Source organism: Anastrepha ludens, chromosome 2 (assembly GCF_028408465.1).
Source record: "Anastrepha ludens isolate Willacy chromosome 2, idAnaLude1.1, whole genome shotgun sequence".
NCBI classification, from domain to species: domain Eukaryota; kingdom Metazoa; phylum Arthropoda; class Insecta; order Diptera; family Tephritidae; genus Anastrepha; species Anastrepha ludens.
In genome coordinates, this window is record NC_071498.1 from 64,376,653 (window position 1) to 64,393,233 (window position 16,581).

A 16,581-nucleotide genomic window follows, 5' to 3' on the forward strand; every position below is an offset into this window, starting at 1 on the left:
AACCGCCGAGTAATAATTTTAATGAGCTTAGCTCATACTTTTAGCCTAGAATTTATGATTCGAAAATAATCACTTGACCTTAACCCTTAAAGGATTAATTTTTTGGAACTTGCATATCGTTCTTTTACTTCAATAGTGCAATAATAAAATATAATGACATAATTTTCAGCTAATGTCAGTATTAAAAGATAGCGCCATGAATTTTACACAGCATAAAAATTGATGTTTTGATCATTTCTGCATCAAACTTTTTTTTTTTTTTTTTGTTGATTATGGCACTATTGAAGTAAGTGTAAGATTTAAGCTTTAATTGGAGTATAAGTTGAAGTCTCTAGCAGGACACGTTTTTGATAAAAGGAGCGATAAAAAATACCCAAGAACACGTTTTTATGGGATTTTAACCCCAATTTTCTCAAAACTGTAGTCTGATATGCACTTTTGGACCCTTGAACTGTATTCAGTGCACAAAAATACTTCAGAAACTAGTCCCTTAAAAAATAACAAAAAATGAATTATGTAGTCTTGTGTTGTTTATTTGCAAAAAAAAATGTTTAATTATAAATTAAATTTTAATCGGCTTTATTGACCTCAGACCAGGATTTAAGCTAAACAACACAGTTTATCCGTATTTTTTATGTTTGTATGTGTGTTCCAATGCAAGGTGTACAAGAGCCGTCAGTGTATCTGAAGATTAGTTCAAACAATACCACACAAAAATTAAGTTCAAACAAACAATACCAAAGCAATAATTAATTACACTTGGTAAAAACATAATTGCAATTTGTTACCCGTAGCACACAAAAAAAAAACACACAAAAGGTAGAAAGCACTAAAAATTCAAAACAATAGCAGTTAAAAGCTTAAGCTAAATAAACTAAAAGCAAGGCCAAAGCCATAAAATAAATAATATTCGCAACTAACAATAGTGAAGTAGTGTAACCAGTGCCTGATCTTCTCAAAAATGTTTCGTCGCCGTTCCGTCTTCGAAACACCCCTTCGCCCACCACCACCCGAGATACGTGTCAATCATCTGCCTGTCACCGATTACTGCACAGCATCTAAAAAAAAGTCAACACTTATCCGCGAAGCGTTACAACAACGCGCCAAAGGTCGCTCGCTAAGCAATTCGCCAATAAATCGCAAAAAAAAATTTCATCATTTACCCGTACTCTTAGACGATGAAGCCGGTGAGGCGACGCTGGACAGCGACGAATATACGAATACCACAGCTAACAATGGCTCGTATACGTACAACAATGGAAATGGAAACTATGATGCGGGCAGTGACGGTGACGCCGGAACTTATACAGCAGATATGGCAGACGGCGCGCGACATTCTCATCATCACGTAAGCCGTCGAGATCATGTACGAAATATCAATAGTTTCGGTAATAGTTTGGGTACTACGCGTTATAATCGATTAGCCACGGGCCCACCGAAAACTATGACAAACATACAGAGTGGGCAGGGGAAATTGTTTCAACAACAACACGTCTTAGCAGAACGCGAAAAGCAGTTTGAGCAACAACAACAACATCAACAGCAACATCCACAAAAAATGGCACATTTGCATCATCCACTTGTGAAGGACAGACGTGAATCGATTGCTACAAGTCGCCCATCGATCAACATCGAACGTTCACCAGTACGCGAATGTATACTTGTGCGACGTCGTAGTGATTTCACTGATAGAGAATATCAAGAATACCTGCGACAGTGTCAGAAACACGAATATGAACAACAATATCCGGAGAAGTACCCGCAAAAGCAGACGCATCTGCATCCACACTTTACCGGAACAACGCAAGTAAGTTGACGCTGTCGCGCAGTGCGCTCCTCATAGACAGCACAAATCCGTCTTCTACTAACTATATTTATAGCACGTGTGTCTTGTCTACCGCCCAGCCAATTTCCGCATACACTTTGTCAAACGTACATGCATTCCTTTTAGGCAGCTCAACTGGTTTTTTCGCGCTACTCACTGTGCATAGATGTTTGCCTCTTCCCAGGTTTTTATTTTTTAAATAACTTTACTCTTCAACGTAATCGTGCTTATTTTTTATTATTCAACTTGTCTCTAATTCGTTAGTATCTCCGCTCACAGGTTTGTCGCTATGCCCATGTTTGTGTCTCATATCTCCCAATTCATTTCTCGTTTTATTACAGCTCATTGTGTACTTATTCCGGTCATGTGTACACAAGCAATTATCTCTGAGGGGAAAATCATAACAAAAAGTGTACCACATGCATATACACACAGATATATATACACATCCAGCAATAAAGTGTATAATCATATTTTACTTTCTGGTATGAGTATCTCCAGCCTCTCGCCAAGCTTCGTAGTTTTTTCCAAGAATAGCTATGTAGGCATCACATCGGCGTTATGGTTCGGGAAGGCCCAAAATGATATACATATATTATATGATATTATAAGTATATTTGATTATGAAATAGAGTAACCTAAAAAATTCTTAGGTTGGTATTTTAGATGATATTTAAATCATTTTATAGGGATTTATTTGCGCGCAGGGTTTTGGATTTTTAATAACTCTTAAAGTGTTTTCTATGTGATGGTGGGCGTATAGCGCCTTTCCTGGATAAGAATCACACTATAAAGAAACAATTTTTTAAATAAAATATTAACAGAACCGATTTTATGGTTTTCAATTTACAATTTACACCAGTCAGATTACAATTTCTATGGGCACTTCTTGGCTTAATCCAGCTTCTCTCTAAGTATGCTGTTTATTATAGTTATACTGTTTGTTTGATTTTCGAAAGCTGCTTTAAGGGTAAGCAAATTTTTTATGAGTAATTACAAACACAATGTACCGAGAGCAAAGGTGAGACCAACATCAAACCGTTACTCGGATCTCTCTTGTTTACAACAGAGGTCGGTAAAAACTGAGATTGGGTTGGTGATATACAAATAAATCAACACAACCACTCATGGAGAAAAAAAATTCAAGGGTGTGGCCAAGATCAGACTGTTAATCGGCTCTCAGCGAATTTAAAGGAATCAGCTGATTAACTGAGGTAACAGGACCCCTGATAGCAGTGCTTTGTTTACGAAAAAACTAAGATTGTGTTGATGATATGAGGAAAAAATCAACCCACACTCATGTTACTTCGTTGTCGTCTGAGCAATGACGAGTGTGGTGTGAATACGTGTGAAATGAGCGGGCAGAATTCTGCTGCCGAGTCTCCGGTGAGTTGGCACAAGAAGTTACTCTCGCCAATTTGCTTATCACCATAGTGAATGGCCAAATCTGGTAATCTATTATACTTATTAAAATATCCCAAATTAAAGAGGTCACAATCCAATTTGAATTAAACTATCGCCTTCTTCGGAGTTGGGAAGTTGAAAACCGAATTTCTCCCATGCATCATCGAACCCATTCATTTCTTACTTCTGATATTTTCTTGCTGAAAAAACCTCATTACAATGTAATATATTATCTTAAAATATGAATCTTGCACTAACTTTTAAGTTTAAGCCTCTTCCTATTCCCGCTTCTTATTTGAATATAAATTCCACCAAATATGCAAATCGCAACAGTAACGTAAAACAGGAACTGTTTTCATCATTTAGGGCTATTGCTGTTCATTTACCCAGGGATTGTTAGTACAGTCAAGCACTCAAACGAGTTTGTGGGAACACTCTCACATAAAATGAGAGATTATCGCAACACGTCATCTATGGTTTAAACAACGATTCGTTGGAAAAGCGTAAGAATTTGCGTGATATGATCAGGCTGAATTCTACTGGTAAAACTTCCGTGACGTAACAGCCAAAGTTGCTCTCACAATATTGTTTCGTATAGCCAAACCTGGTATTTGTCTAATATCTTCCTCTATTCCAAGTTAGATCCTCTCCTTGAAATCGCCTGAAAGCATGCAGCAAAACGTATGTAACATCACTAAAGGAAAATAAGTTTATTTGATGCCAGAAACTTTTACGGCGACACTTTCTGTGATGTGCGCAGCTAGTAAAAATTGCAGAGTTGCATAAAAAGCACCACCCCATCCGGAAAAGTTCGGCTGGTTGGCAATCATTTCATTTCACCTTGTGGTCTTAACAGAAAGTAAAATCTGCGAGCTATTTACATTTATAGTTAATTACTTTTGTTTTCATTGAATTATTCTGCGTACGCATGCCATACAAGTAAAACACCAATAACGGCGAAAGTTTACACACGGCGCCTTAAGGGGTTATACGCAGTTATGAAGCAAATAAAAGACGGGTTGTCAAGGATTTATCCTGAAGAAACTTCAGAATATTTTAATTTGAAAATTTTTGGCGGTTATAAAAGCATCCTTCAAGAACGTAACAAAATTTTTTATTTATGAAAATGTTGATTATAGAGCGCGCTGCAGGCGATTTCTGGAACCTCCTTTAAAAAAAGACGATTTACGGTGTACATCGTAACTCAGGATTGGATTATCTGAAATCAAAAAACCAAACAAATTTTGTTAATATATTAGATTATCTAGTAATTAATCGTTCGGCTAATCAAAATAGTGAATTTTCACAAAATGGCAGCTTTTAAAAGAAATGATTTCGATTTTTACGTTAAAATTTGGCCGTAAATTGATTATAAAATGGAAAATAAGTATCAGATTAATTACTAGAAAATGTATGTTTAAAGATTGAGTTAAAACGGTTGACCGATCAAACAAGCCGTTTTCGAGATATCGTGTACACCGACTTGAAAAATGCCGTTTTGAAAAAAACACGTTTAAAGTTTCAATACCTACCTTAAAACGTGCCGAGGCATCTCTACATATTTAGGTATAACTCCGAAAGTATTACTTAGATCTACTTCAAATTTCGTGCGTATACTTTTGAATATATGTACATTACAAAAATGCAATAAAAAAAATCGATTTTTTTTGAAAGTCATAACTGCGTATAACCCCTTAAGTCATGCTACAGTTTTGTTCAAAAAAGATTACCAAGAATCAAGTTGGCATGATGTCAGAGTCACTTACTGTGACATCTTAAGCGCCTGGTGCAAGGCGTGACATCGAAATTCGTTCAGTAAGTCGAAATTATCAAAATGTTGTAGCGGAAATATGTTGGCTATCAACATGTTGCAGACACAAATGTTGTTGGATATATTATATTTAGGCACAAAGTTTTGTGGAATAGTAATTTGTACCTGGCGATTTCTGCTTTCCTCAAAAGTGAAATGTCATTTTGCTCTCTCACTTTCCCCTACTCTGGAAGTTTTTTGGATATGTGAACACCAAAACTTGATAATTTGTAACAATTGTTACAATTTTTGTGCTTCATGAACAGACTTACCATCGCAAATACCGAGTGGTGTCTGAATTTCTACAAAAGTACCTTCAACTATAATACATATGTGGCCGTATGGCATAGTAGCTAGTAAATGTGTAAATGTGTAGAAATGTATGTAAATATTCTTATACTAAATCATTCAACAAAAAAATAGATATAAAAACTTTATTAACTTAAGAATCAAAAATTGATATTAAAATATAATTAGCAATTCTTTGCGCAAATATTGATAATTCAAGAATGTTAATTCCGAGAATACTGGCCTTTAGTACTGGCTAGACTTGCCGCCTGAACTCCGACATATGTACGTATGTCTATACCTATACATACCTATGTAGGTGAAGAGTACATAATCAACATTGTTTTTCAGAGCTTCTTAACCTCGATGCCGTATCCATTGGCTTTGTTCGCTAAATATTCCACTATAAAGAAGGAAAGTAATATAAACAATTAATTAAGAAAAAAATATAAACAATTTCTTATGAAAATTTGGAGTATTATTAATAGTGGTATGCTACTGTAAATATTAATTTGCGACGTTATTTTCATTTGTTTGCTCTCTAAAAGTATTATGAGCCGAACCACCTTTGTTGAGGGAACTAAAGATATGGTACGGTGTATGTATGTATGTATAGAAATGTGTGTAAGTGACTATAAATATTCGCTTTTAAGTTTTTATTAGCTATGAGTATTAGCTAAGTAATCATACTTAAAATTATTGTTAATTAGATTAAAAATTTTTTAAAAGTTTTTCACTTAATGTGAAAAAAATTTGTTATTTTTTTTTGTCATGCTAATTTTTTTTTTATAAAGATAGATTTAGATTAGGGTGAATGGTTTCCCTTGTGAGGGGTCCACTTGGACAAAAATTCAAAGATTGTCCGTTGCGATACCATACAGGGGGAGAGGAAAAGGAGGAGGGAAGGAACCAGACAAGTGGAAGAAAAGGAAGGATAGGCTTTGGATTAGAGAATGACTACCAACAGTGGCGATTTACGTTCGTAATTAACCGCTTCAACCTAGTGATGAATTTCACCAGGTATGTGGTACTTAAACCCGCAATATCGGCAGGTGTAGCGAATATAAATAGGAGGGTATCGAGTTTTGATTTTAGGATGTAGCAGCTCCAGTGTTAATAAGAGTCACCTAAAATTTTATGTTTCTAAAGTGAGCATAAGTACTCGAATGCAGATTTTAACTTACCAACAATATCTTTGTTGTGTTCATTGAGAATATCCATGCCTTTTTCGGGCGATTATTATTTACAACTTTCAACCTGAATTGCATCAGGAAGGGGTTAGCGCAGAGCGTTAAATCGGCCGATGGCTAGAAACTTCATCAAAGGTCCCTTGTCCTAACCACTTTTAACCCTTTACTGCATGAATTAATAAAGCATTGAAAAAAGAAAAATTGTTTCGCGGTGAAAATAGTTTTATTTAAATCAAATCCTCCGTTGGATACCTTTTTGAAAACCTTCGGTTAGGCACTCGGGTCTGACCTTTTATCGTCCTGTTCGAGGATCCATAAATCGATAGAATATTAAATTTTAGTAAGCTACCTGGAAGTACAAGTCGTTAGCTTTAATAGAAATATGTTAAATTAACGTCAAAAGACGAAAAAGTCTGACGAGACGGAGGGTTAAAAGGAAAATAATGAAAGAGTTTTATATTTTGAAATAGAAACTAGTTGTAAGGTATAGAAGGCAGTTGAAAGGCGCAACAATTATTATCCCTCGACTCCATGAAAATATTTTTTTTGTCAAAAGTACTTACGTTTTGCTTTGTTATCGTTTTTCGAAAATAAACTCGCTTGCACAAAAGTGAGGTTATTTCATCATATACAATTTTTTTGCGCTTTATTATTACTAAATATATATTTGATGAACTAAGTTAGTTTGAATTATTTTATAATATTTAATTTGGAAATAAAATTGAATCAAAACTGTAATACCCCATATATGGGTCCATATGCGGTAAAAGGTTATTGCGATGCCTTCTCATATACATAGAACTATAAGCACGCCACTATTTTTTTTAACAAAAAATATAGTTCTTACTACAAGAAATATAATATAAGGCAAGTTTTAAGCTTTTTACAAAATTTTTTATAAATTTGCAAAATTTCATCAAAACTTTTCAAATGTTTAGTCGGAGTTTTTGAAATTTTTCTGGGTATGCAGTTTTATAGCCTATTGAATTTTCATGTGACTATGAAATGCCGTTGATTTCTTGGATTTTTTTTTACGATGCTAGGCTTTTTCTTCCATATGAAAACAATCGAAGATGAACTGTGTGCGGAATAAAAGGTGAACACTGATACTGGTGCCGCGCCAATACTACGAGAGCGTCAGTGAGATTCAGATCTTCTTGAGTATTAGGACGCGCATATGAAGCATTAATAAATTATTGTTAAGTTTTTCTCGAAGAAAACGTCTCTCTATAATAAACAAAAAAATTCCTTCAATTCCATTCCTCTAAATTCCAAAAACTTATCCTTTCCGTCCTTACTCCCGCACAATAGTCTGCGCATTATTTGCATTGTTGCTGCACAAACAAGCAAAAAACAAAGAAAAATTCACAGTTACACATTGCATCAGTGGCGCCAGCAAGAGGAAGCGGGCGACCGCGGTAATAGCGCAGACATACGAAATTTAGCGAAGCCCTTAACCAGCTGTGCGATCCTTCTGGCAGAAAAATGTGCAACATAGATGGCGCTTCAAGCAGTAAGAAGGCGTTGTTCCTAAGCAACTACAGGTGGGCATTCCCACTACTTAGGACTGGTAGCGGCAGGCTAATCACCTACCCTGTCAGAGAGCAAATAGATTAACTGAGTCTTGTCGAGACCCTATGCTCCCGAGTGGAGTGAACAAGAAAAAAATTGATAATAATTGCTCTGAGTTCGTTCACTGGATTGCTAAATAAAGGTCACAAACTAATGCAACACAACTTGTGCTTGCTTTATTTAATTTCAATTCTATTTTATGTTCGCACGCTCAACTTAAGGCTGAATACCTCGTGCGCATGCACCTTTGCTCATATTCGCGCGTCTAACAACTAACGTAATTTCTACAAGGTGAAGTCCAAAATAAACAAGACTAAGCTAAAATAGAAACGACGGGAGCTTTGTTCTGCGAGTTTATTTATTCAAAGTAGCTCCTCTGGCCTCGATACATTGTTTTGAGCGATGTAAAAGCTTTTCGAAAGAGTGTTTTAGGTCATTGACCGGAATGGAGGCCTCAGGATGTCAGTACAGTCCTTTTGGATGGCCTCTACGGACGCAAAACGTATTCCTTTCATGGCCTGAATAGGTAAAAGTCATAGGGAGCCATTTCAGGCGAATACGGTGAGTGATTGATGGTTAAAATGCGATTTACCTATAGTCAAAAATCAGTCACAACAGTGGATCGTTGAGAGGGTGCAAGAAGATAGAAAATTGCATTGACGGTTTGGCTCGTTGGCATGAACTCCTTGTGGACCATTCCCTTGGAATCGTTAGAACAAATGAGCACCGGCTTGAATTTTGACTTCTCCAAACGCGAATTTTTGGGTTGTGGCTCTTCTGGGCACTTTGAGGCGTAGTTTCAGGTTCATGTTGGAAACGCCACGTTTCATGGCCAGTTACAATGTTGTAAACGAGGTTCTTGACTTTTCTCGCCTATTTAATGAGCTCTGATGCTGAATTCTGCGCAATTTTTGGTCCTCAGTTAACTTGTGCGGAATCAAACGTGCACAAACCGTTACTGATTTTGATTACCCGTATGTTCATTGTCATTTATGTCTTCACAATCTTCTCTGAAACTGAAAATTGTGTATGCTTATAACCCGAAAATGCATATTTAATTAAATAAAAAATAAAAAATAATTTGCTTTTTAAATGAAATCACACACTATTTACTTGTTTACTATTTTTAGCAAATGACCGTGAGCTAAGCTAAAATATTTAAGAAAAAAAAGTTGTTAATTTGATTAGAGAGTAAAAATGAACTTTCATAAGCAACTTCTGGAACTGCGTAAATGCATGCATACACACTTACGTATGTACCTTCAAATTTATATAAGCAATAAATTTAAAACTTTATAAATACGTACATACATATATGAATAAATAATAAAAAGTTTCATTTATTTAATATTATTCTCTTTTCTTTCAGTTGCCAGTCGCTGATCCGTTCCTAGAAAAAGTGAACCTCTCTGATTTCGGTAAGTCACACACAGACGTAGAAATATAGAAAAAGTATATACAACACACACACAAATGTTCCGAAAATATATGCTTGTATGAGTGGAATATCTCACACCTCTACATTTATCATGTTTTGCAAATAAATATGTGAAAAAAAAAATTTCAAAAAAATTAGCACATCTCCACAACCGTAGCGCAGCGAAGAAAGCTACCAATAGAAATTGTGAATATGTTTTATGAAATATTGAAATAGTGAATTTCAATTTTTCCTTTAAGTTTGGCAAACAAATATAACAAATAAGCATCTTGTCAGCAGTTAATTTATTCAAATCGATGAAACTTTGCCAAGCATAAATTCAGTTTCCTTTTTTTTAATTCCTCATTCAACTCTGGCAAATTGTCAACTTACTTAAAAACGGCACACTTCGCGAAATGTTACAGTTTTTATTGTAAAATTCCTAACTTATACTTATTTAAAGCCACATTTCATACTATATTTCTACATAAACAACATTTCAGTAATTTTATTTTAGATTAAAACATTTTTCTTAAGAACTGCAAAATTTTGATCAAAATTGGCCACCGAGATCTTGTGATCTAACGCCTTGTGACTATTTTCTTTGGAGCCACGTGAAAGAGAAGGTCTACGCCAATAGCCCAGGGTCGATTCAAGACCTCAAAGATGGAATTTGTGAGGCTATCGAGGACATAGAGCAGCCACTTTGCAATTCGGTTATCGAAAATTTCATAACAAGGATATTATCCTGTGAGCGCGATCGTGGTGTTCATTTGGCTGATGTTATTTTCCACTACTAACGGCATACCAGCTTCCTGTTTATAATCAAATAAACATCTGATCATTTATATTAAAAAATAGCATTTTTCTTTGAATATCAAAATAACACCTCTTATTGGAAAACCCTTTACATAGAGATTCTCCTGAAAATTTGTGATTATTTTTTTATAACTAAAGAAATATAATATTACACATCTTCGTTTCACCACTTGTGTGCTCGCTGGACAGAAAATTTGCATTGGAAGGCAACAACAAAATTATCGAGCCGAACAAGTATGATTATAGGCGCCTGCGATTTGCCACTTCTCTGCTAGCTGCTCGCTATCTCTGGGCTCTACTCATTTAACCAGAAATTTGCATGTGAAAACTACAAGAAAGTTATCGAGCACGATTCACCGCCAGCGAGTATGACTATACCTCATAAAACTGGTATAACGCACTCTTTCGAATGCTGCCAACTCTCTTTTATGAGAATTTCGTTAGCGCGCGTTCATACAGAGCAAATTTTGTTGTTTCAGCTTTGCGAAAACTCTTTTGTTGTCGCGCGTCGTGTTTACACACCTTGCAAATGTTGGTTTTTAGTCTACAGTCAACAACAACATTGAGAGAACGAGAACACAAAGGAGGTTGACAGGGCACCAACAGAGTAACACAAGTAACGAGTTCAAGCAGCAAAAGTTGCCCTGTATGAACGCAGTCTTACTATCACTAATTAATTGCTTCCAAACGGAATTTTTGCATCTCCTTTCAAGTGCTACCAAACAATGGTAGGTTTATTTATGCCAGTGGTTTTATCTATTCGACACTCACTAACGCGTAGCGAATCGAAGGCGCCTATTTTTAAGGGCGCATTCAATAAGTAATCGACGCACGGAATGATACTGATTATATATCACACGGCAGTGTGAATTTTCTCGGCGCATATTATTATACTTTATATTGATGATTAATTATATTATTATAGCGTCACCTCTGCGACCCTTTAGAAATGAATTTAAAAAATGCTGGTTATTCGGCCGTGCGATGAATTCTTCAAGCCGGGGTAACCTCTCCAAAGGAATCGTGCTGGAAATTGGCACAATATATTTGAGAGTATTCCTAGCATTTGTATGTTTCACTCACAACAAGCCCCTAAGAGGGTTGAAATAATCGTCAGTAGTTTTAGTGCTTTACCTGTGTGAATGTACGAGTATATAAACCTGCCGAAATTCTTATAAATTCACCACAAATTGTGACTATTTACTTATTTATGTGTTAGTGCTAATTTATTTCTTATATAAAAGTTTAGTTAATTCTATAACAAAGACCATAAATCCGAGGTTCAAAATTTTTTAATCAAAATTTGAAAAAAAAAACAAATTTGGGTACGCAGTTTTATAGCCCACAGAATTTTGGTGTAATAAAATGAAAGTTTGAAGTAGCTCAAAATTCTCAACGTTCAACGAGATGAGCGGGTCTTAGATTTTTTGGGCACTATTATGATTTTGTAGAAAAAGAAAGATCTAGGACAAAAAAAATTTTGATAAATTTGTTGAATGCACAATATATCAAAGAAAATATAAATAGTTCCGTTATATTCGCGAATAATTTTTTGTATGGAAAAATCGTACAAAAGTGAAATTATGGGTAAAATACGCACGAACTTATGGGCTGCCCTGATAATTTGAAGCATTAATTAATTCCTCGCGCATGTGAAACGATTAATAGAATAATTGAAAAAAAACTGTTAAACAAGCATTCCTGAGCATTCGGAATTCATATGGTATTAATTCATATTCGATTAAAGGACAAATAGCCATGGCTTCAATGTCATGCAATGTATTATATTTACAGCCTTCAGCTGTTGTGGTTAATAATACAAATAAGTTTCTCAAGTCCAATAAAGCCAACATGACCATTGTTGTAAAATCAGCAAAGCGTACCTGGAAACGCTCAAATATGATAGAAAGTCTAGCCCGGTCCGCCGTATTCACCGAACATTGCTCCGAATTCATTTGACACGGAACGATGACTTATTCCAATAACATTTCAGCTGAGCAGCACGTCCATTCTTACGAATACAAATGCCAAACTATTACATGAAAGATGAGTCATCTGTTCAGCATGGTTTCTATAAACTTTTTTTTAGCAAAATTTTTTTTTATTGTAATTAATTTTTTTATTTTGTTGTGTTTTTTATTTTGTTGAAAGAATTTTTTTTATTTATTTATTTTTTGTATGTACGGTGTACTCCTATGAAATGAGACTATTTTTCAATTTCAAACGTTTATTAACAAAAAATAGTTACAAATTTAATCTTCAAAATAATAGCCATCGCTAGCGACACATTTTTCCCATCCTTCAGGCAATTTGTGGATGCCGCACCAAAAAAATTGGCCGACTTTGGCCGCAAACCAATCATCGAGCCATTTTTTGGCTTCTTCGTGAGAATTGAAGCGCTGCTCGGAAAATGGGTGGCCCATCGATGCAAACAAATGATAATCGGAAGGCGCCAAGTCTGGTGAGTAAGCCGCATGCACCAGCGGTTCCCAATTCTACGTCTCCACCAATTCCCAGGTCGCTCTTGTTCGATGTGACGGTGCATTGTCATCAAGAAAAATTACTTTGTGACGCCGATCGGCATATTCTGGGCGGTTTCATTGTATAGCGCTGTTCAAATCAGCCAATTGTCGTTGGTAGCGTGCACCGTCAACTGTTTCACCTGGTTTTAATAGCTCGTACCAAATCATACCACGCTGATCCCAGAAAACACACAACATTGCCTTGCAGCCGAAGCGATTTGGTATGGCCGTTGTTTTTGGCTTGTGGCCGGGCGGACCATACGATCGTTTACGCTTGGGATTGGAGAAATACACCTATTTTTCATCACCCGTAACAATACGATGCAAAAAAGACTTCCTTTTGAACCGTGGTTTGAAGGCACGAAATTCGACATTTTTAAGAGCGACAAAAATGCATTGTTGTATGAAACGTAACAAACAATGAACTGAATATTGACAGATGACAGACGAAAAAAACAAGACATTTGGGAAGGTTTAAAAATACTCCTAGCGACATCTATGGACTAATAGCTCAAAGTCTCATTTCATAGATATATACCGTGTTTATTTGTTTCATGTATTTATTCATTTTTTCTTATTCATTTATTATTTTTTTGTTTTATTGAGGAATTCTTTATGAATATTATTTTTCTGGTACAAATTTTGTTTCCCTTTTTTTTGTTAAATTTTTTTGTTTTTTTTTTGTGTTTTTCTTTTTTATATTTTTATTTTTTTTATTCACGTATTCATTTATTTATTTATTATTCATGTATTTCTTTGTTTGTTTTAATGAGGTATTTCTTATGAATATGAAAAATATTTTCATTTAATTTTTTTTCCATTTTGAAACATACTTTAAATTAACGACAAAAATTTTATTGACTTTTGGTCTACTTTGTTATCCTGACGAATATGTGCTGCCTGCCTACTGGAAGGCGAGGCCAGCCAACCTACTTAACTGTAATGAATGATATGACGTTTATGTTATTTGCCTAAAAAGTATACCGTATTGAAAAAATCAAACATTAAGTAAAGTGAAATCAAACTTGAGTGACTTCAGGCTGCTTTTTTATTAAAAAAAAAAATAATAATAATAAAAAATAAAATTAAAAACACAAGCAAAAAAAAAATACAAAAAAAATTTAAATTAAAAAAAAAACAAGCAAAAACAAAAAAAAATTAATAAATAACAAGAAAAAAAATATATATACAAAATAAAAAAATTTGTAATTAAAAAACGTTTACCTAAAATAAAATAAAAATATTATTTATAAAGGATACTTCAATAAAACAAAGAAAAAATAAAAATATAGCAAAAAATACAATAAATAAAAATATTAAAAAAAATACCCTTATGCATAAGTAGGGACTTTGTAAAATACGTCCGAAACATATCTCCGACGTGAAGCAGTTCGTAAAATTTGTATTGCGACTATCTTTAAATTCCTTCGCTGCCAGAAAATTTTCTGTTACCGAAAACTTACCTAGCCGCACCAAACCTCTGTATTATAGGAGTGTTTCAATTTACAGTGTGCGCTAAATGACATTACTCTTGTCTTGTCGATCAGTTGGCGCATTATCATATAGCAATCCGATTGCATGTCATATCTGTATTTGAAATTAATTAGCGTGGATTTTGAAAACGCACAACAAATATGGCCCTGACACACCTCTCTCATTGTTTCAGCTGATTCAATTGCTCTGATTGGCATATGTTTTTATGTATCATACCAATATTTTATATTTACACATGGACATATGTATATGCAGATATGTGTGTGTGTGTATTAGGACATTCCGCGTATAAGCAGAACGTAATCGGGACCATTTTTTTTCTTTTTTTTCAATAGCGCTCAGTTGAATTTTAGCAAAATTATCACAAATATTCAAAGATTTTGGCAGCCTTGCCTAGAAAATATTGTATTTTAAATTTTGAAATTTCTCTTTTATTTTAAATTTAGAATATAATATTATCGATGTACGAGGTGGCGCTATTGAATAACAAGACTGACGCTGTTTTAGAGAAAGTGCGGCGATCGCTAGATTTTTACCGTGTAGCTTTGTCTTTTGGATGCAACTTTGTTTTTAATAATTTTTTTACTAAATAAAAAAGTGATTTTGAGTGATCGAAATCTTTATTTTGATCTTTATGCGCGTTTACATTAATTCTAGAGTAGTTTTATTTTCTATTTAATAAATAAAATAAAATAAATAACTAAAATAAAATGTTCACTTATGTTCAAAATAATATAATCGCGATATTTTGACCAGTTTTGACCACTTTTTTTTAATTTCATAAATTTTTTATAAAATTATAGCTCATTCTACAACAAATATCATATAAACCAAAATTTAGAACTTTCTGGAAGATTTGTAAGAACTCAGCAAAAATTGGATACGCAGTCCGTAGCCCATTAGATTTTAGTAAAATAATCTTTTGCGTTTTTTTCTCCATATAACGAGTGCAGCAAAGTCTGTTTCCATGGGTAAAATGCGCAACCGTCAAGGAAAAAATTATCTAAAATCAACGAGAACTTTGAGTCACCGCGAACTTACATTTAATTGCACTAAACTTTAGTAGGTGTGTACCAATTTTTTTTTTTTTTTTTATTTTGATAAAAAGTTTGAAAATTCGCCGAATGGGTTGGTGCGTGACTACCGGGTTCGAAACCGCGGACACGGAACACCAAATTACAGAAACAGTTGTTGCTAATAGCGGTCGCGGCATTCAATCCAATGCTATGACAGCGCATCTCCATGTTTTCTCACAACATTCAAACAATTTTGTGAGTAATTTTTAAACTCCTAAATATCTATAAAGTTTTTTCAGTAGGTAATGGCAAGCTTCCAAGTGTATTTCAGCCATGAAAATGCTCGTCACAAAGAACTATCTGCCATTTGGAGGCGGCATAAAACTGTAGGCCCCTTTATTTGTGAAAAATAGGATATATACATACTAAATATAATATAAATATTGCGTACAAAAATTTTTTGATTTTTTAATTAATGAATTTTTGTAATTTTTACAACAAGAAAATTGTCAAAACTGTACTCGATTAGTTTGACCATAGTTCTACATATAATATTATATATGATATTACATATTTTGTCATCATAATTTTCAAATGCCATGATCATAGATCGTTTGCATTTAATTGCGAACTGCCCTAATAAATATATTTTTTTACTTTTCCAATATATATCTCATCAAGATCAATGGAAAATATTGTTAAATTAGACTATTGAAAATCCATTATCATACTGTCAGTGTTGAATAAATAAGAAGAGAAGAGCTCGTAAAATTTCGGTAACGTATAATAAAACTAATAATATAATAAGGGCACTCCCTAATGCATGCACATTTTTAGTGCATATATGTATGTATGTATGCATAAATTTCTATTTATTTATGTATTTCTAAGAATACTTAGCGACTGATAGTGACCATTTGCACACATATGGCAACTCATTTATTTTGCCTAACGCCAAAGGTGTTCCTTTTAGGGAGAATTATTTCTTTTATACTACTACAGCATTCTCGATGCAATAAATATTGGCGTTAATTAATTGCATATAGGTGCATACTTATTCATTTAGATGCAGTACAGAAGATGTATGTATGTGCATAGTTCCCACCAATAAATGGTGCCAGTGCCAAATGCCAAAATGTATTTGAACACATACATACATATATATTTTTTCACTTTTCTTTTTTCCAACTTGCATTTAATGCTTCTTTTCCTTTACATTTGACT

General features: G+C 34.3%; 1 protein-coding gene across 4 annotated transcripts in view; it reads left to right on the plus strand.

Annotated features, from left to right (window-relative positions):
* LOC128871640 (5'-AMP-activated protein kinase subunit gamma-1-like) overlaps window positions 1–16,581 on the plus strand; it is a 48,680-nt gene that overhangs the window by 12,713 nt on the left and 19,386 nt on the right. For 2 of the 4 annotated variants that reach the window (XM_054113540.1, XM_054113538.1), the window contains exons 2-3: window positions 795–1,807; window positions 9,459–9,507. In XM_054113540.1, coding sequence (XP_053969515.1) covers window positions 962–1,807; window positions 9,459–9,507 — 895 coding nt within the window. In that variant the 5' untranslated portion in view covers window positions 795–961. Of the gene's footprint in view, window positions 1–661; window positions 1,808–9,458; window positions 9,508–16,581 lie in introns of those variants that run through there. The other 2 variants (XM_054113539.1, XM_054113537.1) reach the window with 2 other exon arrangements.